Source organism: Syngnathoides biaculeatus, chromosome 3 (genome assembly GCF_019802595.1).
Source record: "Syngnathoides biaculeatus isolate LvHL_M chromosome 3, ASM1980259v1, whole genome shotgun sequence".
NCBI classification, from domain to species: domain Eukaryota; kingdom Metazoa; phylum Chordata; class Actinopteri; order Syngnathiformes; family Syngnathidae; genus Syngnathoides; species Syngnathoides biaculeatus.
In genome coordinates, this window is record NC_084642.1 from 40,307,062 (window position 1) to 40,332,227 (window position 25,166).

The following is a 25,166-nucleotide window of genomic DNA, read 5'->3' on the forward strand; positions in this document are numbered from 1 at the left end:
GAGGATGACCGCAGCCATGTATTGTGAAATTTTGGGGAACAACCTCATTGGCTCAGTCAGAGCATTGAAGATGGGTCGTGGCTGGGTCTTTCAACATGGCAATGACCCAAAGCACAGAGCCAGGAAAATGAACGAGTGGCTCCGTAAGAAGCATATCAAGGTTCTGGTGTGGCTTCGCCAGTCTCCAGACCTAAACCCAATAGAAAATCTTTGTAGGGAGCTGAAACTCTGTTTCTCGGTGACAGCCCAGAAACCTGTCTGATCTAGAGAAGATCTATGTGGACGAGTGGGCCAAAATCCCTCCTGCATTGTGTGCAAACCTGGTCAACAATTACAGGAAACATTTGACCTCTGTAATTGGAAACAAAGGCTCTTCTTCTTTCAGCTTTTCCCTTTCGGGGTCGCCACAGCGTGTCATCTCAGATGAACGCACATATGTTTGGCACAATTTTTATGCCAGATGCCCTTCCTAACGCAACCGTTCTCAGGGAGTGGAGGCCCCTCTGTAATTGGAAACAAAGGTTCTTCTTCTTCTTCTTTCAGCTTGTCCCTTTCGGGGTCGCCACAGCGTGTCATCTCAGATGAACGCACATATGTTTGGCACAATTTTTATGCCAGATGGCCTTCCTAACGCAACCGTTCTCAGGGAGTGGAGGCCCCAGTGGGATATGAACCCACAACCCCTGGTTTACCAAACCAGTGCTCTAACCACTGAGCTACGGGGCCTCCTGTTAATGCGACATGTGTTGTTTGTTAATGGAAGACTCTAAATTGGCCATTGGTATGAATGATTGTTTGTTTTTATGTGGCCAGCAATTGGCTGGTTACCAGTTCGGGGTGTACCTCGCCTCTCACAAGAAGATAACTGGGATAGGCTCCAACACGCCAGTGACCTTGGTGAGGTTCAGTGGTTCAGAAAATAAATGAATGAATGAAAAGATGTCCTTTCTGATCATTTGGGAGTCAAGGCAGGTGAGCAAGTACTTTTGGCAATTGAATGTTAACTGGTGAGATATATTATGGGACACCAAGTGCTTATGTGAGCTACTGTACCAAATACTAACATTGGTTTTCTCAAGTGTTCAAATACCTATCTCATACTTATCACACAAATAAATGAGTGAAAAATCATACATTGTGATTTCTGGATTTTTCTTTTGAAATGATCACTCTCACAGTGGACATGCACCTACGATTAAAATTTGAGACCCCTCCATGATTTCTAAGGGGGAGAACTTGCAATATAGCAGGGTGTTCAAATACTGATTTTCTTCACTGTATGTGGGTAAGCAATGCTGTGCGTCCTTGGATGCAGAGTCACCATGGTCATTTTTGTTAGTCATATGCATTTTTTTGTGTCTCAGATGCAGGTTGAGAGAAATTAAATGAGATTACTGCGATGACACCCAAAGGACTCCGAGTCAATGACAGACAAAATTCTCGAGTCTGATGAGAGCAAAATTTAACCCTTGGTCATGAATGCGAGATGTCAGGTATGGAGGAAACCATCCATCCATCCATCCATCCATTTTCAATCCCGCTTTGGGCAAAAGTCAGACTTTACACTGTGGATCTGTTCATTACCTGGGCAATACTATCTCTACAAGGTTAAGGTTATAACAAAAAAATGTGGCAAAAGAGAAGCGAGGTAAATAGGTTCTGGATATGCAATGCATGTACTGAGATCAGCCTTGTGCTTTAAACTCTGGCTAAAGATGTATTGTATGTTAAAGTAGAAATAGTGGATCGGCTCCTGGTCTCTCAGCTGCCCTCTGACACCAATGTGAAAACATATATTAGACTGAATGATGAAAACATGATTATAAAGTGACATAAAATAATCGATAAAAGTAAATATATATATATATATATATATATCTGAGATGTCTGTATGGTTACCTGCCATAACTTGTAAATAAATGTGGTACTTTAAATAATATAGAAAACAATACACTTAACTGAGTAAAGCTATAAACTGCAAAAATAATGAATAGGAAAAATAGTGTAAGTTCTGTATCAGATAGGCAAAGGATGTTGCCCGCTCTTAAATGAAGTAGCAATTCGTTAAAAAAGCACTTAAACGTGTCACATTTGTGCCTTGTTGGAAGCGTTTCATTGAAGAAAAGAAGGCCTTAATGCAGAAGAGCCACTAACACTGAAATGTAATCGCGGTGTGCAGTATTATGAAACATTATAGCACGTTTGTGTGTCATTGACAGACTTAACTTGACCCTTACAACAAGCCTGTCAAAGGGACAGTATGGCACCAAGTCAGAATTTCTGCATGTTTAGTCCCTTAAAAAAAAAAAAAAAGAAATCAACTACAATGTGTCTCTGATGGCCAATATGAGACACGTTGCCCTTAAGCTTGGATCACACTACAAGATTTTAGCACCGTTATTAGCTTGATGAAGCCTTTTTTTATTTTTATTTTTTTTCAAGATTAGCCTGGACATATTTTGACAAGAACATCAAAACTTCTTCTGGTAAATTGACAACCAATAGGATTACATCTTACAACAATGCCTTGCCTGCCTTGGTCACCGTTGTCAATATTTATTTGCATGCAAACCAATATCAAATCGAAAATTTACAGTATGTGGGATCTCCTTCGGCACACAATTGAAAAGACCTAATGTCAAAATATATGTTTGATGGGGGCTTGAACAACAGCGACTTGTTCTGACTCCAAATTACCACAGTGGTGTTTGAGTCATGGCTATTTGGATGTTATCTATCACATGATCATATCAAATGGAGGAACAAAGGCAATACTGTACTATTATACAATGACAATAGGATGGAATTATATGGGCTGAAATTTGTGCCACTATTAACTGAATTTCAATCATTTGTATTTGAAATGTAATTGCTAACTTGAATTATTGCATTTATAATGGGATTTTAAGAACAATATGAATTTGTTTTTTTGAATTGTTTAATTTGAAACATATCATTAAAAATTTATTCTGAATCCGACAAATTCAAAATGACATTTGGTACAATTAACTTGAAATTGAATGTTAGATTATTTTATTCACAATGAAAATTCAAATTGTATATTTGAACATTGATTTTGATTATTTCAGATTCATTTTAACAAATTCAACATCAAATGTAGCTGTGACAGACATTCGGGTACATAGGTACAGCTAATGACATAGAATAAAAATTACACTGCGCACAGGCCCCTTTCACATGGTAAACCTTCGGTCAGGGCAAAACATTGCTTTGGGTACTATTTCACGTGAAAGTTGACGTCCTTTAACATCCTTACAATTAATTGTACATACAGTAGTGTCCATTGTGGAACATAATAACATCGAATTTAATTGGAATACGTGAGATTTAGCTTTTTTGTTGGGCTGTTGGCTGTCAAAACCGTGCAGGCGGCCACAAACAAGTAACTTTTCACCGTTAAGTGTGTTTCACTTTAACCTTCATAATTAATTATTATATATTTATCGGATCGTTTTCCATAACAATGTGTGTATGTTTACCAAACCTGTTCCCCTGACCGGAAACCAGAGCCTGTTGACCATGGTGAAACCAGAGTGCAGAGTGCACAATCCAGTTTTTATTCTATGTCATTGGGTACATCCATCAACAGGAGGCAAACATCTCCTCTTCTGCTTATCAGCAATTTTGTTTTTGAGCACATGATCTAGGGCCTTTATGGAAAATAAAATCTAACTACAGTATTTTAACCTTTATACTGGCTTTCTTTAACCTTTGTGGAATGTATCATCTCGTCATAAAGCGATAAAAAGGGCTTTTCAAACACGGAAGGACAGTGTATTGTTGGAACATACAGTAGCACACTGACATAACTACATCACCTCTCTTTTTCCCAACATAATGTCATTCAAGCATGGAACTCCATGTCCTGGGCTTTCTTGATACCCAGGGGTAGAAAAAGCATTAAAATGAATTTAGGGGGTTACATCAATTAACTGAAGTCCAGAGTTTATGCATCCACTTGCCATTTTGTTTTAAAGTTTACATGTTCAAGGGTTCATGTGGTCAAATTTCAGACCACTAACCTTTGATTTGAACTGATTTCTTCTAGGTCCTGTGTGCTGTTACTACAGCTAGTTATCAGTCAAGCCTATAGTGCAGGGATTGGGAACCTGTGGCTCTCCCGAGCCGTACCTGGCTCTTTTGGTGGTTGCGTATGGCTCGCAGAGCCCTCATAAGGACATACTGGAGATGTGATTTCCATCATGCAGAGAAGGTTTGTGCTATTGGTGTTGCCGTAGTTTGGTGTGGGGGGCAACGCAAATGACAGACAGTTTGTCCTCATGGGGTTGTCGTAATTTTTGCGTGGTAGTCTGTGTCCACAAGCGCAGAAGGGTCTAACACCGATTGTGTTGGAACAACTAATTATGGAAACGGAAAATATAGAAAGAAAGGGATATTATGGAAAGAAAAAAGTATGTGTACCACTGACGTTTTCAACAACAATGGACAGCATTTGTGGAGAGGGAGGGTCCTGCTGTGTGTTTAAATTCACAGATGGGGTGGATGCCAAAGCATTTGTACTCGACGTTGCCAATAAACATTTTGCCAACTTTGTATAAAGACAAGATAATCAAACAAAAGATATGCCTTTGTCGGCAAGAAGTGTTCACCATCGTACTATGATGATGGCAAATCAAATTGAATTAAGTTCACGATGAATGGATGGAAGTCTCAACGCCTGGGTGAAGCTTAATCGGACATCAGCAACTGTGCTGCACCAGATATCGCATCAATTGTAAGTAGTACTTTTGTCATCATTGCTGAGCAACAGTGTAACAAAGTTATTTAAAATAATTCAGAAACTTATTGTACTCAAAATGAGCTCATTATAGGGATAGCCAAAGTTGGATGTTTTGGAGACAAGGTTAGAGAGAGCAGACTTACAGTGATGAAAATGAGTATTTGAACATCCAGATATATTACAAGTTCTCCTACTTAGAAACCATGGAGGGGTCTGAAATTTTCATCGTAGGTGCATTTCCACTGTGAAAGAGATAATCTAAAAATAAAAATCCAGAAATCATAATGTCTGATTTTTTCTCGATTTATTTGTGTGATACAGCTGCAAATAAGTATTTGAACACCAAAGAAAACCAATCTTGATAGTTGTTACAGTAGCCTTTGTTTGCAATTACAGCGGTCAAACGTTTCCTGTAGTTGTTCGCAAGGTTTGCACACACTACAGGAGGGATTTTGGCCCACTCCTCCATAAAGATCGTTTCTAGATCAGACAGGTTTTCTGGGCTTTCTCTGAGAAACACAGAGTTTCGGCTCCCTCCAAAGAATTTCTATTGGGTTTAGGTATGGACACTGGCTAGTCCACGCCAAAACCTTGATATGCTTCTTATGGAGCCACTCCTTGGTTTTCCTGGCTGTGTGCTTCGGGTAATTGTCATGTCATGTAATTGTCAAAGACCCAGCCACGACCCATCTTCAATACTGTGACTGAGGGAAAGAGATTGTTCCCCAAAATGTCAGAATACATGACCACGGACATCCTCTCCTTAATACAGTGCAGTCGTCCTGTCCCATGTGCAGAAAAACACCCCCAAAGCATGATGCTACCACCCCCGTGCCTCACAGTAGGTGGTGATAGTGTTCTTGGGATGAACTCATCATTCGTCTTTCTCCAAACACGGTTAGTGGAATTATGACCAAAAAGTTCCATTTTGGTTTGATCTGACCACAAAACTTTCTCCCATGACTCCTCTGTATGATCCAAATGGTCATTGGAAAACTTAGGTTTAAGCAGGGGAACCTTCTGTGCCGTGCATGATTTTAAACCATGACATGACAGTGTATTACCAACTGTCACGGTGGTCCCAACTCTTTTCAGGTCATTGACCATGCCCTGTTGTGTAGTCCTGGGGTGATTCCGCACCTTTCTAAGGATCATTGAGACCCCACGAAGTGATAACTCGCATGGGGCGCCACTTCTATTGAGATTGACTGTCAGGTTTAGCTTCTTCCATTTTCTAATGATTGCTCCAACAGTGGACCTTTTTACACCAAGCTGCTTGGCAATTTCTCCGAAGCCCTTTCCAGCCATGTTGAGTTGTACAATTTTGTCTCTGGTGTCTTTTGACAGCTCTTCGGGCTTGGTCATGTTACAATTTTATGTCTGACTGATTGTATGGGATGGACAGGTGTCTTTATGCAGCTAACGACCAGGTGCATCTGATTCAGGATAAAACATGGAGTGGAGGTGGACTTTTAAAGACAGACTAACAGGTCTTTGTGGGTCCGAATTCTAGCTGATAGACAGGTGTTGAAATACTTATTTGCAGTTTTATCACAAATAAATCGTGAAAATATCATACATTGTGATTTCTGGATTTTTCTTTTTACATTTTCTCTCTCACAGTGGACATGCACCAACGATGAAAATTTCAGACCCCTCCATGATTTCTAAGTGGGAGAACTTGCAATATAGCAGGGTGTTCAAATACTTATTTTCTTCACTATTGATGGTTTGGACATGTTCAGAGGCGAGAGAGTGAGTATATTGGCAGAAGGGTGCTGAGGGTGGAGCTGCCAGGCAAAAGAGTGAGAGGAAGACCAAAGAAAAGGTTGATGGCTGTTGTGAGGGAGGACATGAGGTGTTGAGGTGACATGACAAGCAGGGTGTTAGAAAGGAAGATGCATGAGATAGGCTTAGATGGAAAAAGATGACATGCTGTGGTGACAAGCCGAAAGGAAAAGAAGAAGATTGTACTCAAAGTGTTGGTCCTAAATAAATGCGTAAAAAGACTGTACTTAATTTTTAAAATACTGTATGGCTCTTTTTAAACTACATTTTAAAATATTTGGCCTTCATAGCTCTCTCAGTCGAAAAGGCTCCCCGACCCCTGCTATAGTGTATGCAGTTAAATGCATAGACGACCATCATCATCTGCTTTAAGTTCATTGTCCAGACTGTTGCTGAGTGGGACATCCTCCCTATGGCTAGTGAACTAGTGGACTAGTGGTTATTGGAGCAGAGGAGATGACAAAGTTACATTGCTGTGATAAGTTCCTATAAAACACTGTCCTTACTATGTTCGAAAGGACACATTCCACACCGGTTAAGGAAAAGTGCTATTAAGGTTAAAATACTGTAGTTGATTAGAAGATTTGACTCTCTAGATAGGCCCTGTGCCATGTTCAAAGTGAAAGCGCTGATCGGCAAAAGAGAAGAACTGAGTATCTTTGATTAGTGGCAATTCCTAAAGTGACTGATGTCTGTCACAGGTAATTTCAAAGTGAATTTGTTGGACTGAATCTGAAAAGACAACACAGAATGTAAAAATAAATAATTTTAATTTTCACTGATAAAATCTTATATTGACTTTCACGTTTATTGGACTGCAGTTCCAAACTAATAAATCTGATTAAATTTTCCATAACGCTTATCCTCACTGAGGTCGCAGGCACACTGGAGCTTGTCCCAACGACTGAGTGAGAGGTGAAGTACACTCCGAGCTCGTCACCAGCCACTCGAAGGAAACATGTAATCAAACAACCATTCACACTCATATTCACACATAACATTTAGAGTCTTCAATTAACCTACCATGTATGTTTTTGAGATGTGGAATGAAACCGGATTACACACCAAATTGCAGGGTCAACATGCAATCTCAGGCAGGCCGCTCTGTACCTGGCTCCTCAGAACTGTGAGAGGAATGTGCTATCTAGTCGGCCACCGTGCTCCCAAATTCATATTATGTTATTCAGATTTAGTTGTAAATTAAGTTGAGCAATTCAAACAAATGATTAAAGTTCAGGAGCTGTTAGTTTCCCCTGTGCTGTACCCTGGGAGTGCCTGATCTTGGAAGCTAAGCAAAATCAGTCCTGGTTAGTACTTGGATGGGAGACCACCTAAGAATACACTAGGTAATGGGGTTGGGCAGTGGGCCAATAATCTGCTCTTGTCTAAAAAAATAAAAAAATAAAAGTTACAGAAACTGCAATTTTGACCTGTATGCCTTTTGCCACTGAGAACTCTCACTAACCTGTTGATTTCAACCCAGAGAATTGCCAGCTAAAAGTTCAGCATCAATGATTTGTGACCTCTTCAGAGCAGTCAGGTGACCTTGTACCGCCACACGTTCCGCTTCTTTTAGAAAATAGGTTACACAATCTCCAGTCATACAGTCTCTGGCCACCAACCCTTTATGGACTGATTTAGTGTGATGTCCTTTCCCATTTCCTCCAAGGAAGGTATTCAGTTGCAACATGCATCTTAAACCACCCCGTTTAATCAAGGTTTAACATCTATCTATCCGTCCGTCTATCTATCAGAAAGACGATATACATATATATAAATCCCACTGGTAATCACGGTGTATGTATTTAGCTCCATGCATCCATCCATCCATCCATCCATCCAATATCTACCATTTTTCCAGGTCGGGTCGTGGGGAAAGTAGCTTCAGCAGGGATACCCAGACTTCCCTTTCCGAAGCCACTTCTTCCAGCTCTTCCGGAGGGATCCCGAGGCGTTCCCAAGCCAGCCGAGAGACATAGTCTCTCCAGCGTGTCCTGAGTCATCCTCGGAGTCTCTTTTCCGGTGGGACATGCCCGGAACACCTCACCAGGGAGGCGTCCAGGAGGCATCTGAATCAGATGCCAAAGCCACCTCATCTGGCTCCACTCAATGCCGAGAAGTAGCCGCTCGACACTGAGCCCCTCCCAGATAACCGAGCTTCTCACCCTATCTCTAAGGGAGAGCCCAGACACCCTGCGGAGGAAACTCATTTCAGCCGCTTGTATTCGGGATCTTGTTCTTTCAGTCACATGCCCATAGGTGAGGGTAGGAACGTAGATTGACTGGTAAATTGAGGGCTTCGCCTTTCAATTTAGCGCCCTCTTTACCACAACGGACCGATACAAAGTCCGCATAACTGCAGACGCTGCACCGAGTCGTCTGTCGATCTCCAACTCCATTCTTCCCTCACTTGTGAACAAGACCCCAAGATACTGGAACTCCTCCACTTGGGGAAGGATCACATCCCCGACCTGGAGACGGCATGCCATCATTTTCTGACTGAGGATCATAGTCTCGGATTTGGAGGTGCTGATTCTCATCCCAGCCGCTTCACACTCTGCTGCAAATCGCTCCAGTGAGGGCTGGAAATCATGGCTTGATGAAGCCAACAGAACCACATCATCTGCAAAGAGCAGAGATGGGATGCTGAGGCCACCAAAGCGGAGACCCTCTCCGCCTCGGCTGTGCCTAGAAATTTTGACCATAAACGTTATGAACAAAATTGGTTACAAAGGGCAGCCTTGGCAAAGTCCAATTCTCACTGGAAACGAGTCCGACTTATTGCCGGCAATGCGGCCCATACTTTGACAGCGGTAGTACAGGGACCGAACAGCTCATATCAGGGGATTCTGTACCCCATACTCCCGAAGAAAGCCCCACAAGACTCCCCAAGGGACACGGTCGAATGCCTTCTCCAAGTCCACAAAACACATGTAGACTGGTTGGACGAACTCACATGCACCCTCGAGGACCCTGGCGAGGGTGTAAAGCTGGTCCACTGTTCCACTGCCAGGACGCAAACCACATTGCTCCTCTTGAATCCGAGGCTCAACTTCCTGACGGACTGTCCTTTCCAGTACCCCTGAGTAGACCTTACCAGGGAGGCTGAGGAGTGTGATTACTCTATAGTTGGAACAGACCCTCCGTCACCCTTCTTGAAAAGGGGGACCACCACCTGAGTCTGCTAATCCAGAGGCACTGTCCCCGATGTCCATGGGACGTACTCATGAAAAGGCATATTGGTGGAATTGAAGAGGTCTTCGAAGCATTCTCCCCACCGACCCACAACATCCCGAGTTGAGGTCAGCAGTGCCCCATCCCCACTATACGGTGTTGACGGTGCACTGCTTCCCCCTCCTGAGACGCTGGACGGTGGACCAGAATTTCCTCGAAGCTATTCTGAAGTCATTCTCTATGGCCTCACCGAACTCCTCCCAGAAGCAGAGTCTGGGGTCTCTGAGGCGGTCTCTCCTATCTCTGGTCATCCGGGTGGTTTTTGCCTCAGCGACCAACGAAGCCACATTCCGCTTGGCCAGCCGATACCTATCAGCTGCCTCGGGAGTCCCACAGGCCAGAAATGCCCAATAGGACTAATTTTTCAGCTTGACAGCAGTCCTCACTGTTGGTGTCCACCAACGTGTTCATTGGTTGCCTCCACAACAGGCACCGGCCACCTTAAGGCCTCAGGTCTGGTTGGCTGCCTCAGCAATGGAGGGGCAGAACATCGTCCACTCGGATTCAATGTCTCTGGCCTCCTCCGAGACGTGAGCAAAGTTCTTTCGGAGGTGGGAGTTGAAATTCCTTCTGACAGGGGAATCTGCCGGCCATTCCCAGCAGACCCTCACAACTGTAATTTTAAAGTATCCCTCTTCAGAGTGCCAGCTCAATTCAGTCCCTTCAACCTTCTGTACCTTTCCTCAACATCACCTTCTCCTCTTTTCACATCTGATATCCCTCTTTTTTCATTATTTCTCTATCTTAATTGGCACTTTTTCCAAGTCAATGGCAGAACAAATAATAGATAAAAATGTTTCTGCACCCTTTGGATGTAGCATCATTTTGTAAACAACAGAGACATAACACTAACTTTTGTTTGGTGCTGAACACACTCAAATGATTGTCATCCATCTGCTTGTCTGATTCTGGGGGTCTGAGGTACTGATACAGATATTAAAAAAATGCTACATTCTCTAAAGGTTGATAGTTGAGGACCATAAAAAGAGGGACTGGGGCTGTAGAGGTCTTCAGTGGGCCCCCTTCTCAGCCCAGCATCTTTGCCTCTGCTCACAGTGTACTGTTTTTAACCTGATCTCCTATTGGGGTGCTGTTCACAAGCTGGCTCGCCTACGTTTGATACCTTTCTCTTGCCCCGTGCCCTCATGACTGAGATGTTGATGGTCACAACAGGAAATGTGCTTTCCAAACCCATCGAAGCAGCCAATGTATTGATTTGTGTTTCTTGGATGCCTCCCAGTCCCTTAGTTGAGCTCTACACATTTGGGTACTGGAAGAGGGCACTGGAGGTCTGACGAGCACAGGGTGGTAGTGTTGTGACAGGGCCCCATGAAGTTACCCACGACATGGTTCCACTGCTCTCACCCAAGTTCTCATTTCATATTGTTGATGTTCGCTCAGCACCATCTGGGGATGAAGATCACAGAAAAAAAATAGCAGTATGTTAATTTTCATTTTATCTTTTGAAAGAGATTCCAGTGCAAAAAGATGCTGCACCACCTCTGCGCATGGGCCCGAACAAAAGTGGTAATTTGGTGTGTGGTCCAAGAATTGCCCCGTCTATCTGATCTGAATAAGGCCCTTGTGTTTGGATAACTTCAAGATGGTTTCTTGCAAAAGTAAAAGTGTTAAACCCACAGGCAAGGGGCCAAATATGGTCACATAATTGATGTGGCCTGTGAAAGAAAATCATTTAATTTGTGTCAACTTTTAAGATTCTTTCTAAAAATTTGTACCAAAATGTCAATTTTTAAATGAAAAAGAACAGTGTTGCACTATTAAATGTATTTTTCATGACTAAACCCCTTTTTACGGTAACTTCATGGGGATTGGATGTTTATGGGTTACCGTATTTAAGATTAAAGAACACTGGAATGGGCCAACTCGTGTAATATCTTTTGTGTTTCAAGTGGACTGACTAATTTTTAAGCAGAATGCAGCTTTGGTGGTCATTGAAGCAAAAACTCTGACAAGGGAAGAGTTCAGTGAGCCCACCGAGAAAGACTTCCGGTGGCTTTTAATAAATTCTGCTCCATTGTCCAGCTCCTCAGGAGGGGGAAGCACCACACCATCTACACACTCTTTAGTGAGGATGGGGCACTGCTGACCTCGACTTATGACCTTGTGAGGCGGAGGGGAGAACACTTTCAAGATCTCCCCAATTCCACTGACATACCTTCCCATGAAGAAGCAGAGTCTGGGGTCTCTGAGGCGGTCTCTCCTATCTCTGGTCATCCGGGTGGTTAGACAGTCCTCGGTGGCAAGGCCGCAGAGGTGGATGAAATTCGCCCTGAGTTCCTGAAGGCTCTGGATGTTGTGGGGCTGGTTGACACACCTCTGCAACATTGTGTGCACATTGGGGACAGTGACTCTGGCTTGACGGACTGGGGTCATGATCCCTCTTTTTAAGAAGCAGGACCCAAGGGTGTTTTCCAACGACCGGGGTATCACACTCCTCAGACTCCATGGTAAAATCTATTCAGGGATATTGGAGAGGAGGGTCCGTGGGGAAGTCGAAGCTCAGATTTAGGAGATAAGCACTGTGGTTTTTCTCCTGGCCATTGAACAGCGGACCAGTTCTACACCCTCACCTGTTGTGGGTCCTTTTGGTTGGGAAGTAGTGGTCAAACTCTTTTAATAGCAAAGACAGGTGATTGTGCACCAGCTGGGAGAATGAATGTGCTGCCGGTAGTGACATCTTCTGAGGGAAATCTTTGCTGCGGCTCTTGAAATTCAAACACTCTTGCAAGCAATTTCCCTCTGGATAACTTCTTATTCCCGTATATAAGAGAAGCCCTGTGTACTCTGCGTCCAAAATGTTACACAGGTCATCAACTGTCTGAATGTCATTCCACAATCGTATGGCTAGGCTTAAAACTCCCTCATTTCAAGATTAAAGTGTCCATGAAGAGGACGAGGCTTTTCGGTAAGCAAAGGCTGGTTTTAAAAATTTCTAAAGCGTATGACAATATGGCACGACCTGTCAAGTTTAGCCATTGTGCTGACGGGGTTATGTCCTGTTCTTGGATTAAATGGATTAATTGTACGTAAAATTCCATCATATTTGCTCTCTTGTTTTGCATTTAATCCTTTTTTTGTGTGCTTAATTTGTGTACATTGACTCATGTTTGTTTTTTTTGCTTACGGTTGCTCTGTTTATCGACATGGTTACTTTATCATGTCTGCTGTGTTTGTTATGTTTCAGTCTGACCAAATGAAATAAAAAAAAAAAAAAGAGGATTCATGGAGACATGGCAAGAAGGCGCTGGAGATGGTGAGAGACACACATCCCACATTCTCCTCGCAAGCAAAACTTCCTCTTGTCGAGGAGGGGGCACCACACCGGCGAAACAGAAGTAACGTAACAGTGGGGTGGCGGAAGTGACGTCATAACAGTAATTTCGACTCCCATCTCTGCATATGGGACAGGACGACTGCACTGTATTAAGGAGAGAATGACCGTGGCCATGTATTATAGATTTTGGGGAACAACCCTTTTCTCTCAGTCAGAGCATTGAAGGTGGGTTGTGGCTGGGTCTTTCAACATGACAATGACCCCGAAGCACACAGCCAGGAAAACCAAGGAGTGGCTCCATAAGAAGCATATCAAGGTTCTGGCGTGGCCTACCCAGTCTCCAGACCTAAACCCAATAGAAAATCTTTGGAGGGAGGTGAAACTCCTTGTTTCTTAGCGACACCCCAGAAACCTGTCTGATCTAGAGAAGATCTTTGTGGAGGACTGGGCCATGGGGCTCCACTCCGATTGAGATTGGCCGTCATATTTAGCTTCTTCCATTTTCTAAAGTTGCTTGGCAATTTCTCCGTAGTCCTTTCCAGCCGTGTGGAGTTGTAGAATTTTGTCTCTGGTGTCTTTGGACAGTTCTTTGGTCTTGTCCATGTTACAAGTATGGGGTGGACAGGTGGTTTTATGCAGCTAACAACTTGACACAGGTGCATCTAATTCAGGATAATACATGGAGTGGAGGTGGACTTTTAAAGGCGGACTAACAAGTCTTTGAGGGTCAGAATTCCAATTGATAGACAGGTGTTCAAATACTTATTTGCAGTTATATCACAGAAATAAATTGTGTAAATTAAATCATACCTTGTGTTTTCTGGATTTTTTGTTTTAGATTCTCTCTCTCTCTCTCTCTCTCTCTCCTCTCTCTCTCTCTCACACACACACACACACACACACACACACACACACACACACACACACACACAGTGGACATGCACCTACGATGAACATTTCAGACCCCTCCATGATTTGTATGTGGGAGAACTTGCAATATAGCAGGGTGTTCAAATACTTATTTTGTTCACTGTACATATTAAAGAACCGATTCTTTTGGCTCGGTTAAATCTTTTGGCTCCCAAATGACTCCTTGGATCTTGTCATATTTACCACCTTAATAAGGTTTTGGTTATAATCAAGAAAAAGGGAGCCTACCCCATCTGTCATCGGGCAGGAGGTTCAGAACCTTGAACTGGTTGCCAGCCAATCGCAGGGCATATAGAGACAAACAACCGCACTCACAATCACACCTCGGGGCAATTCAGAGTGTCCAATTCATGTTGCATGTTTTTGGGATGTGGGAGGAAACCGGAGAGCCCGGAGAAAACCCACGCAGGCATGGGGAGATCATAAAGTCCACACAGGGAGAGGGCTGGGATTGAACTCGGGGCCTCAGAACTGTGAGGCAAACATTTTTTTTAAGTTCTTGGAAGACGGGCTGTCATTGGGTGAGTCATCACTTTTTGTGTGTAACGCGGCCTTTCAAACACAAATTGAATGCTATTTCAAACGTGTGTCTAGGATGAAAAAAAGTTGCAAAATATTGTGGAGAGCCGGGCCAAAAGTTAGAAATCTACTTTGGTTATTAATTTTATTTATACGTTAAAATAAGTAGATGGGGCTGTGTTTACAGAAGCTGGTAAGAGTATGTTATTGAAAGATAATGAGAGAGTGAGGTTGTTTTAAAAAAATATTCAGTAAAATTGTGCATACCAATGGTAAGTGTAATTCTTTTTCAGTCACATTGACACCACAATGCTTTGTTTAAAACTTCAACTTTCGATTAAAATACGACATTGTCTTTGTATGCAAACAATAATTTAACATAACTAACATAATGTCCATCTGCCAAGCAGTGCAGAAAAAAAAGTAAACAAGCCTTCGTGTTTTTTTTCTAGTTCAGTGAGAGAAGTCTACCCTCAGTTGAGCTTTAACAAGTGCATCAAAATCAGGTTGAGTGTTTGAGGTAGAGATATGAAGCACAATTGATAGATGATCATCAGTAAGAGAGGGTCTGTTTCTGAATTTAGTAAACTTCATTACTGACAATGTTTATACACATGTATTAGTAATATATATTTTTCTTCGTCTTCTTATTATTATATATATTTTTTTACACCTTGTAGACCGCACGATTCGTCACTTTAAACTGTTCCCTTTGCACAACTGACATTGTTAATACACTTATTTGTATAGATTTTACATCTTGCATGTCTGATAAGGAATAGTCCCTATAAACAGTAATGTCTCCTGTTCTTGTTGCTATGTTGTTCCCTGTTCTGTATATCGTACCGGGGCAGCATCGACTGCTGGAGAAAAATTCCTTGTGTTTCTACACACTTGGCCATTAAATCTGGTTGTGATTCTGATTATGATATATAGGTGGACACACAAAGAACCAACATCCGAGCACATTTCCTCATGTTTGGAAAATTCTTCTCCTCGAGAGATGTATAAAACTCCAGCGGTGATGCTGACTTAAAGTGCTCTCCTCGTACTGTATCTGACTGCAAGTTTATGCACACCAGCTGAACATCAATGGGTGGATTATCCACATTGCATGCAAAGGGAGAGAAAATCAGGAGCATTTCATCCTCAATATTTTTAAAATCTTCAAATCGTCTTGAAAACTCACTGTGCATATCTCCTAATATACACGAGTACCTGCAGAGGTGAGTTGCTGATAGTTTGACTTCTTTCAGGGTTTGCATATGAGTGAGAATTGTGTTCTTTAATTGATTTGAAAGAAACTGCAACTTTCTCATGAAAGCCTTAACATGTTATACATTTCATGAACAAAAAGTGCCTTGCCTTGCAGTTTAATGTTCAGTTCATTTATCAGTGCTGGCACATCAACAGCAAATGTAAATCTGCAATCCAGTCTACATCAGGGATATTTTTGCCTTTAATTCCACAAAACTCCTCAATCTCTGCTTTGAGGTCCCAAAACAGTTTCAACGCGTTGCTCAGGCTGAGCCATCCGACAACTTTATCGTACCTGATGTCAACATGTTTGTTATCCTGCCCTTCTAAAAGTGAAACAAAATGCCTGTGATTCAATGCTCATGCCATGATAAAGTTAATTGTCTTCGTTACATTCGTTAAGTTTTAACACTGACTTGCACAGCGCATGTTGATGAATAATACAATACAATAAATACCAATTTGTCCTCTGTGTCAAGTTCAGTCACTTTATCTTTCATCCGTTTGAAAAGTCCCACATTTTTCCCAGTCAGATTCGGACAACCATCAGTAGTGACTCCTACCAGTCTCTCCCATTTCAGTTCAAGCGTGTCCATGCATGCGTTTACCTCGTGGAGCAAATCACTCCCGGTGGTTGTTCATTTCATTGATTTCACTGCTGCCAGCTCCTCCGTAATCTTGAATGCCTGTTATCCCTCAAAGAAACACGAGTAACTGTGCCGTGTCACGGACATCACAACTCTGACCCAAAGCCAGGGAGGAAAAGTCAAAACTTCCCACTTCACTTTTGAGCTAAAGTTGGAGATTCTCCACGATGTCCTCCACACTTCTTTTCACCGTTCACCTGGACAACGAAACTTTCTCAAATGCTTCTTTTTTCTCCGGCCATATTAGCGCTGCAGAGTCCACCAAGCACTTTTTCCACAAACTCCCCCTATTTTGTGGGATATCATAAAGCTGGTCTTCGTTAATGGATCCCAGGCTGCGTGTAGGTTGGTGAAATAGCCTTGCTGTTCTCTCGGGTTCGCTAGCAAATCTTTTGTTATCTGCGTTCTCTCAATCTCAGTCAAATGTCTGTATTTTTCGGCTTGCTTCGTCTCATCATGCCAACTCACGTTGTACTCCTCAAACACGGTGACCTGCCCACCACAAACTAAACATACAGGTTTCCCCCCGATTTCAACAAATAAATAATAATAAAATAATAACTAGTCCATATTTTCTTGTAACAACAGCCTTCAGCGTCCACCTTTCTTTTTTTGGCATTTGCTAACATTTTGAAGGGTTACCATTACAATGACTTGTTGGTAATCACATGCACTCAGACCTGCCTCAGAGTACCCAGATCCAAGAAGGCCTCACAGTTCTAAGGTCCCAAGTTCAATCCCGGACCCGCCTGTGTGGGGTTTGCATGTTCTCGCCATGCCTGCGTGGGTTTCCTCCGGGCACTCTATGTAATAGTCCAGTCTTTTGGGAGCTCCTCCTGTCCATCGAGAGCCTGTCTCACCACTTTCCAAAAGGCCACACAACATTCTTCCTTTCTCAGCTTCTACTGCATGGTTCTCTGCTCTACCTTTGTCTTCTTAATCTTCCTCCCCACGATCAGCTGACACGCCACCAGCCTATGTTGTCGAGGTACACTCCCCTACCACTACCTTACAGTCACACATGAAATAAAATGTCCAAGAGCAGATAATTGGTTTCACGCTTTTGATGTGTCATAACCATGACCAACTCTGGACCTAATTTCGAAAATTTACAGGTTTTTCTGCTCAAGACACATTCCTGGCCGAGGGTCAATGCAACCTTCGTTAAGTGAATGGATGAGCCCAAAATTAAGGCAATGTTTGCAAGTCCATCTGATGTCTACTTTCAAGATTTACCATAATTTTTTTTGCATAGAATGCATAAAATTTTCCCAAAATATTTTAAAAAAGTCAATACAGTGCATTATTTTTACAGTGAAGAAAATAAGTATTTGAACACCCTGCTATATTGCAGGTTTTCCCACTTAGAAATCATGGAGGTGTCTGAAATTTTCATTGTAGGTGCATGTCCACTGTGAGAGAGATAATCTAAAAATAAAAATCCAGAAATCACAAGGTATGATTTAATTTAAACAATTTATTTGTGTGATACGGCTGCAAATAAGTATTTTAACACTTGTCAATCGCTAGAATTCTGACCCTCAAAGACCTGTTAGTCCGGCTTTAAAAGTCCACCTCCACTCCATGTGTTATCCTGAACAAGATGCACCTGTGTGAGGTCGTTAGCTGCATAAAGACACTTGTCCACCCCATACAATTAGTAAGACTAAAACTTGTAACATTGGCAAGACCTAAGAGCTCTCCAAAGACACCAGAGACAAAATTGTACAACTGCACACGGCTAGAAAAGGCTATGGAGAAATTGCCAAGCAGCACCATTTCACTGTGAAGCATGGGGATGGTAGCATCATGCTTTACGGGTGTCTTTCTCCACATGGGACTGGAAGACTACACTGTATTAAAGAGACGATAACCCGGCCATGTATTGTGAGATGTGGTGGAACAACCTCTTTCCCTCAGTCAGAGCATTGAAGATGGGTCGTGGCCAGGTCTTTCAAGATGACAATGACCCGAAGCACACAGCCAGGAAAACCAAGGACTGGCTCCGTAAAAAGCATATCAAGGTTCTGGGGTGGCCTAGCCAGTCTCCAGACCTAAACCCAATGGAAAATCTTTGGCAGGAGCTGAAACACCGTGTTTCTCAGCAACAGCCCAGAAACCTGTAGCGTAGTAACCTCCTGTAGTGTGTGCAAACCTGGTGCACACAAATACAGGACACGTTGGACCTCTCTAATTGCAAACAAAGGCTACTGTACCAAATATTAACATTGGTTTTCTCAGGTATTCAAATACTTATTTGCAGCTGTATCACACAAATAAATTGTTAAAAAAATTATACATTGCGATTTCTGGATTTTTCTTTTTAGATTATCTCTCTCAGAGTGGACATGCACCTTCGATGAAAATTTCAAACCCCTCCATAATTTCTAAGTGGGAGAACTTGTAATATAGCTGGGTGTTCAAATACTTATTTTCGTCACTGTAAGTATGGATTAAAAATAAAGAAAATCACATTGTATAGTCGTAGACAGGTATATAAAGTGATAAAAAAGGGATACATATACATTTTAATATGATATTCGATGTCCTTTGTTACACATATGTATTATGGTAATGTACGGCACCAAACCTGAGCTGCTGCTGACCTGCTCTTCAGAGTTTGCCTTTTTACGATTGTTAGTGTATCATATTCGTTGCTACTGTACCAACCATCAAAAATGGGTGCCCATGAGTTTGATTTAACTTCAACTAAGAAAAAAACTGTTGACTACGAGGGCTACTAATACAGCCGCTTTTCATAGAAACGTCTCATCACTCCTACCAAAAAAAGTGGAGAACCTGGAAACAAGCACAACATTTCAAAAGAACGAAAGCTCAAATTGCGTAGAAACGGCCGTCATGAGCACATTAAAAAAATACAGGAGGGCACACACAATTAAAATGCTCACTTGGATCATGTCAACAGGCTTGGAACATAGCAAGGGCCCAAAAGACATACAATGAAAGGGTATTTATTTTTAAAAAATTCCTTGGTGATGTCAATGAAATTGTGTGTCCTGATAACAAAAATCTTGAAAAAAATGGTATCAGACATTCAACAGAGAATATAGGAGATTACCAGGGCTATTGATTCACAGTTGTACTCTGACCTCCAATCATGTGATTATTTTAGTGTTGTATTTGATCAGAGATGTGACATACAAGACCTGGTTGAACTGGTCGTTTGTGTGAGAAAGAACCCACAATTTTAATTTTCTAAAATTACTGGCCTTGGTACTCTGTAGGAGTCGATTTTTCGTATGTTGTGTGTGGCATTTACAATAAAAGTATGTGTTAGGAGGGAATAATGTTCATGTGTATGATCTAGCTCGTTGGATTTTTCATATGTATGATGTGGCTTTTTGCCGTAATACATTAAAACATGCGGCTGTTGATCTCTGACTGGGTTGCCAACCCTGGGCTACACTGAAAGCATTTTCATCATTTTTTTATGATTGCAACTTCTGTCTAAGCCAGTGACTCTAAACCTTTATTGAGCCAAGACACATATCTTACATTTGAAAAACCTCACAGCACACCGAAAAATAAAAACATCACAAAAAGCGCATACACAAGTCAACGATACACTTTCTGCTGTTTAATAGAATAGTTCCTACACCCGCACCTGTAAATGTTAATCCACAAGGCGTAGGGAGAAATACAGATAATGTGGGTCAAACACAAAAAAGAGGAGGAAAGCAGCTTAGTCGGCAGAAGAAGAAGAGGAATGCACAATCCCTACAGCTGTATGTAGGTACTTTTAATGTTGTGACAATGACAGGAAAAAGCTCAGGAGTTAGTTGCCATGATGATGAGGAGAAAGGTTAAGATATTGTGCATCCAAGAGAGCAAGTGGAAAGGGAGCAAGGCGAGATGTTTATGTGTGCACGCGCGCGCGCGCGCACACACACACACACACACACCACACACACACACACACACACACACACACACACAGAGACAGAGAGAGAGAGAATGAGAGAGAGAGAGAGAGAGAGAGAGAGAGAGATATCAGCGAGAATTCTGACCCTCAAAGACCTCTTAGTCCGCCTTTAAAAGTCCACCTACATTACATGTGTTATCCTGAATCAGATGCACTTGTGTAAGGTCATTAGCTGGATAAACATGTCAGTACACCCCGTACAATCAGTAAGACTCAAACTTGTCACATGGCGAAAACCAAAGAACTGCCCAAAACCACCAGAGACAAAATTGTAAAACTCCACATGGCTGGAAAGGGCCACGGAGAATTTGCTAAGCAGCTTGGTGAAATAAGGTCCACTGTTCGTGCAATCATTAGAAAATGGAAGAAGCTAAACATGACAGTCAATCTCAATCGGAGTGAAGCCCCATGCAAGATATCAACTCATGGGGTCTCGATGATCCTGAGAAAGGTGAGGAATCAGTCCAGGACTACACGAGAGGACTTGGTCAATGACCTGAAAAGAGCTGGGACCACTGTTTCCAAAGTAACTGTTGGTAATACACCAAGACGTCATGGTTTTAAATCATGCATGGCACAGATGTTTCCCCTGCTTAAACCAGCACATGTCAAGGCCCATCTTGAGTTTGCCAATGACCATTTGGATGTTACAGAGTCCATGGGAGAAAGTTTTGAGGTCAGATGAGACCAAAATGGAACTTTTTGGTCATAATTCCACTAACCGTGTTTGGAGGAAGACGAATGATCAATTCCATCCCAAGAACACCATCTATACTGTGAACCAAGGGGGTGGTAGCATCATGCTTTGGGGGTGTTTTTCTGGACATAGGGACAGGACGACTGCACTGTATTAAGGAGAGGATGACCGCAGCCATGTTTTGTGCAATTTTGGGGAACAACCTCTTTCTCTTAGACAGACGATGACAATGACCTGAAGCACACAGCCAGGAAAACCAATGAGGGCCCCGTAAGAAGCATATCAATGTTCTAGCATGGCCTATCCAGTCTCTCAAGCTAAACCCAAAAGAAAATCTTTAGAGGGAGCTGAAACTCCATGCTTCTCAGCAACAGCCCAGAAACCTGTCTGATCTAGAGAAGATCTGCATGGAGGAGTGTGCCAAAATCCCTCCTGCAGTGTGTGTACAACTGGTGAACAACTACAGGAAACGTTTGACCTCTGTGATTGCAAACAAAGGCTACTGTGCCAAATATTAACATTGGTTTTCTCAGTTGTTCAAATCCTTATTTGCAGCTGTATCACACAAATCGTTAAAAAAAAAAAAAAAAAAAATCAAACATTGTGATTTCTGGATTTTTCTTTAGAGATTATCTCAATCACCGTGGACATGCACCTACGATGAAAATTTCAGACCCCTCCATGATTTCTAAGTGGGAGAACTTGCAATATAGCAGGGTGTTCAAATACTCATTTTCTCCATTGTCCATACCTGGCCTAATTAGTGTCTATGCGGTGCAGGTGTTGGGCTGCTGCCGGAGGCAGCTCCGCCCAGCGCAGTGGCCTGGCCACGCCCCTGACACACACAAGCCAAAGTGATGTATTCCTTGTGCCAAAACAGCTTTCATTGTCTCACAGAAGCATCTGTAATGGGGAAATGTTGCAAGTAATTCTGCTGATGATCTGACTGATTGTCATAATAAAGTCCCAGGTGAAAACCGAATTAAGTCCTGCACCATCATCCTTCCATCCATCCATCCATCCATCCATTTTCTACCGCTTTTCCTGGTCGGGTCGTGAGGGAAGTAGCTTCAGCAGGGATACCCAGATTTCCCTTTCCCCAGCCACTTCTTCCAGCTCTTCCGGAGGGATCCCAAGGCGTTCCCAAGCCAGCCGAGAGACATAGTCTCTCCAGCGTGTCCTGGGTCGTCCTCGGGGTCTCTTTCCGGTGGGACATGCCTGGAACACCTCACCAGGGAGGCGTCCAGGAGGCATCCGAATCAGATGCCCCAGCCACCTTATCTGGCTCCTCTCAACGTGGAGGAGCAGCGGCTCGACACTGAGCCCCTCCCGGATGACCGAGCTTCTCACTCTATCTCTAAGGGAGAGCCCGGACAACCAAGGGAAGAAACACATTTCGGCCGCTTGTAGCCGGGATCTTGTTCTTTCAGTCACAACCCACAGCTCATGCCCATAGGCGAGGGTCGGAACGTAGAGTGACTGGTGAATTGAGAGCTTCGCCTTTCGACTTGGCTCTCGCTTTTCCACAACAGACCGATACAAATCCGCATCACTGCAGGCGCTGCGCCGATCCGTCTGTCGATCTCCCGCTCCATTCTTCCCTCACTCCTTCAGACTCCAAGATACTTCAACTCCTCCACTTGGGGAAGGATCTCATCCCCGACCTGGAGAGGGCATGCCGCCCTTTTCAGACTGAGGACCATAGTCTCGGATTTGGAGGTGCTGATTCTCATCCCAGCCGCTTCACACTCAAGTGCAAATCGCTCAAGTGAGAGCTGGAGATCACGGCTTGATGAAGCCAGACCACATCATCCGCAAAGAGCAGAGATGCGATTCTGAGGCCACCAAACCGGACAACCTCTACGCCTTGGCTGTGCCTAGAAATTCTGTCCATAAAAGTTACGAACAAAATTGATGACAAAGGGAAGTCTTGGCGGAGTCCAACTCTCACCGGAAACGAGTTCGACTTATTGCCGGCAATGCGGACCATACTCTGACAGCGGTCGTACAAAGACCGAACAGATCGTATCGGGGGATCTGGTACCACATACTCCCAAAGAACCCCCACAGGACTCCCCGAGGGACACGGTCGAATGCCTTCTCCAAATCCACAAAACACACGTAGCCTGTTTGGGCATGCACCCTCGAGGATCCTGCCGAGCGTTTAGAGCTGGTCCACTGTTCCACGGCCAGGACAAAAACCACATTGCTCCTCCTGATTCCGAGACTTGACTTTTCGACGGACCCTCCTCTCCAGTACCGCTTAGTAGCCCTTACCAGGGAGGCTGAGGAGTGTGATTCCTCTGTAGTTGGAACACACCCTCATGTCTCACTTCTTGAAAAAGGAGACGACCACCCCAGTCTGCCAATCCAGAGGCACTGTCCCTGATGTCCACGCCATGTTGCAGAGGCGTGTCAACCAGGACAGCCCCACAACATCCAGAACCTTTAGGAACTCCAGGGCGAATCTCATCCACCCCCGAGGCCCCTGCCACCAAGGAGCATTTTAACCACCTGGGTGACCTCAAGCCCAGAGATTGAAGAGCCTACCTCAGAGCACCCAGACTCAGCTTCTTCATGGGAAGGCATGTTGGTGGGATTGAGGAGGTCTTTGAAGTATTCTCCCCACCGACTCACAACATCCCAAGTTGAGGTCAGCAGTGGCCCGTCCCCACTATCCATCGTGTTGACGGTGCACTGCTTCCCCCTCCTGAGATGTTGGACGGTGGACCAGAATTTCCTCGAAGCTATTCTGATGTCGTTCTCCACGGCCTCACCAAACTCCTCCCATGCCCGGGATTATGCCTCAGCGACCACTGAAGCTGAATTCTGCTTGGCCAGCCGATACCTATCAGCTGCCTCTGGAGTCCCACAGGGCAGAAATGCCTGATAGGACTCCTTCTTCAACTTGACAGCATCCCTCAATGTTGGTGTCCACCAATGTGTAGGTGGGTTGCCGCCACGACAGGGATCGACCACCTTATGGCTACAGCTCCAGTCGGCCGCCTCAGCAATGGAGGCGCAGAACATCGTACACTCGGATTCAATGTCCCCCGCCTCCTCTGGGACGTGAGCAAAGTTCTTTTGGAGGTGGGAGTTGAAATTCCTTCTGACAGGGGAATTTGCCAGCCGTTCCCAGCAGACCCTCACAATACGTTTGGGCCTGCCACGTCGTACTGCAATCTTCCCCACCATCGGAGCCAACTCACCACCAGGTAGTGATCAGTTGGAGTCATACTTTGTCTGGTCCCTCACCTCGGACCTGTTTGCCATGGGTGACCCTACCAGTGGCATGAAGCCCCAGAAAACTTACCTCCTAAGATCATAGAGACACACAAACCCCTCCACCACGATAGGATGGCGGCTCGAGGAGGGGATCATCATTGTCACATAGAAATGTAAACCAAAATGTATGAGGCTCATTTATACAACCATACATGCAATGACCTGTTCTCATTTGAATGAGAAATTTTCTCATTGTATTACCCCCATCTCCTTTTTGTGGGTCAGTATGCTTGCACACATGGAAGAAGAAATACATGACAGTTGTGTATAAACACCTAACTGGTAAAGCACGTGTGAACTAAAATTATTTCCTCTTGGAAATTGTAATTGGAAATGTGTACAATAATTTGTGTATAAGGAGTACAAAATTAAACATGACAACAGGTCTGTATTGAAAAAGTGAACTGCAAATTGAAAAAGTAATTTGCAAGTAAAAAATATCTCTTAACCTATTAGGGTTAGGGTTATTATTATTATTGGCAGGGTTTCTAAGAAATGGGTATCCTGTGTCTGCGGCATTGTGACAACTGCTGGTACTTTCTTTGTTCAACACATTTCATTCATTTATTGCCTGTCAACAAGTTCGCCCAATTGACCCCTCCGTAGAAATTGCGTGAGCCGTGTCGCTGACCAATCAGAGCCCAGAGATGTGCCTAAACCACGCCCCTTGTTGTCGTCCGCCATAACCTCAGACAAAGTCGCATGCTTCAGTCGAGCTTTTGTTTGGGTTTTATCACGTCTTAGGGATCCTTAACAATAGATATGGTTAAGAGATGTAGTCACGGCCTTTGTAATAGTGACGACAGGTA

General features: G+C 43.5%; 1 protein-coding gene across 8 annotated transcripts in view; it reads right to left on the reverse strand.

Annotated features, from left to right (window-relative positions):
- samd4a (sterile alpha motif domain containing 4A) overlaps nt 1-25,166 on the reverse strand; it is a 205,501-nt gene that overhangs the window by 12,029 nt on the left and 168,306 nt on the right. The window contains exon 13 of one of the 8 annotated variants that reach the window (XM_061815861.1): nt 6,483-11,191. The exons of the other annotated variants lie outside the window; for them this stretch is intronic. Within the exon in view, the coding sequence (XP_061671845.1) occupies nt 11,163-11,191 (29 nt within the window). The 3' untranslated portion in view covers nt 6,483-11,162. Of the gene's footprint in view, nt 1-6,482; nt 11,192-25,166 lie in introns of those variants that run through there. 8 annotated transcript variants of the gene reach the window in all.